The sequence below is a fragment of the Daphnia magna genome, linkage group LG3 (assembly GCF_020631705.1).
Source record: "Daphnia magna isolate NIES linkage group LG3, ASM2063170v1.1, whole genome shotgun sequence".
In the NCBI taxonomy this organism is placed as follows: domain Eukaryota; kingdom Metazoa; phylum Arthropoda; class Branchiopoda; order Diplostraca; family Daphniidae; genus Daphnia; species Daphnia magna.
In genome coordinates this window covers 6,675,505-6,678,658 of record NC_059184.1, presented here as the reverse complement: position 1 = coordinate 6,678,658, position 3,154 = coordinate 6,675,505, and the positions used below count along the sequence as shown (strand labels likewise).

The 3,154-nt window shown below is 46.4% G+C and overlaps 1 protein-coding gene across 1 annotated transcript; it reads right to left on the bottom strand.

Moving 5' to 3' along the window:
- Positions 1-503: 503 nt before the first annotated feature.
- LOC123470489 lies at positions 504-2,235 on the bottom strand. The gene has a single exon (XM_045170769.1). The coding sequence runs from the start codon at positions 2,146-2,148 to the stop codon at positions 649-651; it is 1,500 nt and encodes a 499-aa protein (XP_045026704.1). The 5' UTR covers positions 2,149-2,235; the 3' UTR covers positions 504-648.
- Between the last annotated feature and the right edge of the window lie 919 nt (positions 2,236-3,154).

Genomic DNA, 3,154 nt, shown 5'->3' with positions numbered 1-3,154 from the left:
AACGCTATTGTAAAAACGGCCTCCTCACTACTCTTACTGATGAAAGGATCAACTCGTAATCCGCTGTTCAGTCCCGGTCCTCTGTGAAAAAAAACGCAAGATTGGGAGGTAGCTTAGCCCCATTCCCTTCCGATTCAACGACAGTGGCACTAAAGGGCTTGATCGTGATCTTCTCTCTTGCTACGATGGTGGGCGAGGAGTCCGGTTTCAAGGTTTGTTTGACTCGGTAAATTCTCCTTTCGCTACCATCAATGATGAACTTGTGCTCGTACAGTGCATCTAAACCTAAGATACACTCCTCGCTGATGCTATCAACGACGATAAAATCCTGCAGAAGATTATCGCCTAAAACTTGAACTTGTAGGGTCACTAGCCCTCTTGTAACTAGTCTGGTGTTCTCTACACCGTATAAATCAACCGGAACGTCAGCAGTAAACTTCATTACACCTTCCTTCAATCTGTTAAAAACTTCTGTCTTAATTAAACTTCTACCCGCCCCACTATCTAAAAGGCCCTTGAATTTCTCATTTCCAACTTGGATGGGAAGCCGTGGGATTTTATTTTTTCTGGTTTCTATTACTTGATTAATAATCTGTCGGGGTTTAGGACAAGGCCCACCGTTTTGCCCCACGTTACAATTGGTGGCTTCTAGTTTTCCTGATTCCAGGGGTTGAGCTGACCAGGATTCTGAGCTGGCGACGCATATCGGGCGTTGGAACGAAGTGGTGCGGATGGGCAATCACGCGCGATGTGCCCACCTTGATGGCATTTGAAGCAGGTTGGCCCGTTTGGTCCCCATCCACACTTGTCAGTGTTGTGAGTTGTTGGGTTCCTGCCGTTATTTGCGCAATAAGCACAATACCGCTCTCCTCTGTGAGGGGGTCCATTAACCGGATTATTGTGATTATCCTTGTAAAATGGTGGTGGATTACGATGTACTGGCGGTTGATGCGGAGCCCGAGTACTATTGTCTGTAACCAGGCCACTGTGATTTTGTTGATACTGTCTCATTGGTTGAGCCTGGGGGATCGCTTGGCTCATACCGGCGACCTGGAGCTGCAGATTTCTCATCATTTTCTCTGAGTCTCTGGATTGTTTCATCATATCACTATAACTCTTATTACTAGCCTTCAAAAGGTTTTTCAATTCCTCTATTTCCTGTTTGCTTTCTGCTAATTGTGCGTTATGGCCCGTGGCGACGGCATTGATTGACTCGTGACTCTTATCTGTAAGTTGGGTGGCTCTCATTTTCTGCGAAAGCTGCTCAATGACTGATTTTAGTTCCGAGATCTCGTTTTTTGTTTGCCTCAATTCCTGGGCATTAGCATTTGCCGAAACGGCGTTGACAAATTCGACGCTCCGTTTCTCTAGTTTGGCTTCGTTTAAGATAGCTGCACATTTCTCTGTTGCTTTTACCAGGTCATTTAAGTTCCTATAGTCTTTAAAACTCATTCTTTCGCGTAGGTTGGACTTTAACCCTCCCAGAAAGCCATCCATTAACATAGTCTCTCTTAATTTGAGGACATCTGCATCAATTGTCTTTCCTACTTCCGTTGAATAGGCAAACGAGTAAAGCTTCTGTAACCGGCAAGCATAGTCCCTGATAGATTCCCCAGAATTACGGATGCAATTTTTAAACTCTGTAAAGTACATTTTTCTGTTATCCCCTCCGTGGAAGCGTTCATGGAGATTCTGTTTAACCTTAACGAATGATTTTGCTTCCCTTGGAGAGTTTAGCTGGAAGGTTGTAATACAGTCCCCTGCAGACCCAAAAAGCTTTGAGCCTAAAAGTTTTATTTTTCTCCCTTCTTCAAAATCAGCAGTGTCGACTACCCTTTCAAAATGTTGTATCCAGTCCTCAAATTTGGTTGACCCCATTCCATTGAAAGCGGGTACCTGAGCTAATAACGCTATCATTTGTTGTTGCTGGTTCTGCAATAACTTTTGACTATTGTAATAGCTCTGGTTCGTAGCAGTGGAGCAGTTGGCCTCTTTTTCGACTATATCTACCGCGCGGAACTCGCTCGCGCCACAAGCTGTTTTTGTCAATGCCAAGGCGGCTTTCGCTCCTGCTGCGGCTTCTTCTCTTGACGCCCCTGTCTCCCGCAGACATTTGTACAAAGTCTCATATGGGTTTGGATGCGCCATCGTTGGTCTAGGTGGGTTCGTGTCGATCGTTTGCTGAGAAGGGGTCAATTTGAAATTTACGCTTTTGTACGGTGTGAACTTTGTTTCTATTTGTTTTGACGAGGATGGTTGGGGTTTTTCGAAGGGGGAAGGGTCGTCTGCGTTCCCACCAATCGGGTTGAAGGGGAGATCGTCTGTGTTCCTACTTGATTAGTAGGAGCTAGTTTCTCTGTCGTTTGTTGTGATTGGTCTGTATAAAAATTCTGATATCTGCTAATAGGCGTCGAAGAATATTTAAGGGGTGGGAGTGACTGGTCGTCGGCCGGCGTTTCTACTTTCTCTTTCCCTCTTAAATCTTCCTCGACACGTTCTCTGGTGCGTTCTAGGTCTTGCTCGACTTCTAAATCGTTATGAGACTTCACGCTGCTGAAATCGTCGTTCTCATCTGCTGACTCGGGATCGCTTTCGAGTTTGAGATAGATGTCGTTAATCAGAGTGGACTCGACAGGTTTAATCGTTTCTGGTACAAGGGGCTGGAAAGCTTTTTTTCGATTACGTTCACTGACTCGGGTCGGCGGCTGGCCCTTTACTCGGATGTTGCGATTTTTCCGCACCGTTAGACCCGGACCCGACTGCTCAGGTGCCTCTTCGGTGCGAAGTTCGACGTCTTCCACGTCAGCGTTTAATTCGGGATAAAGGCGAGTATGGGTGACCGGTGTCCTAGGTAGGGATTTGCTGACGGCGTGGGCCCTATCGTCTTGACGCTGACTGGACGTTTCCCCGATCAAGTTTCGGATTGGATTGGACGGGCTATGTGAACCTTTTCCTTTACTAAAAAATGCTGCACGGGCTTCTTCGAACGAGAAATTTCCGGGCAGAGGTTTAGGCTCGACAAGGTAGTCGTTCTCGTCTTCGTAATAGTCGTCGTCTGAGTAACAGTCGTCGTCAACGGTGGGCTGGCGTCGTTCCGCTGATTTCGGAGAGAAAGTGGTCAAGATAGACTTCCCGAGTGTGTTGAAAAAGCTAG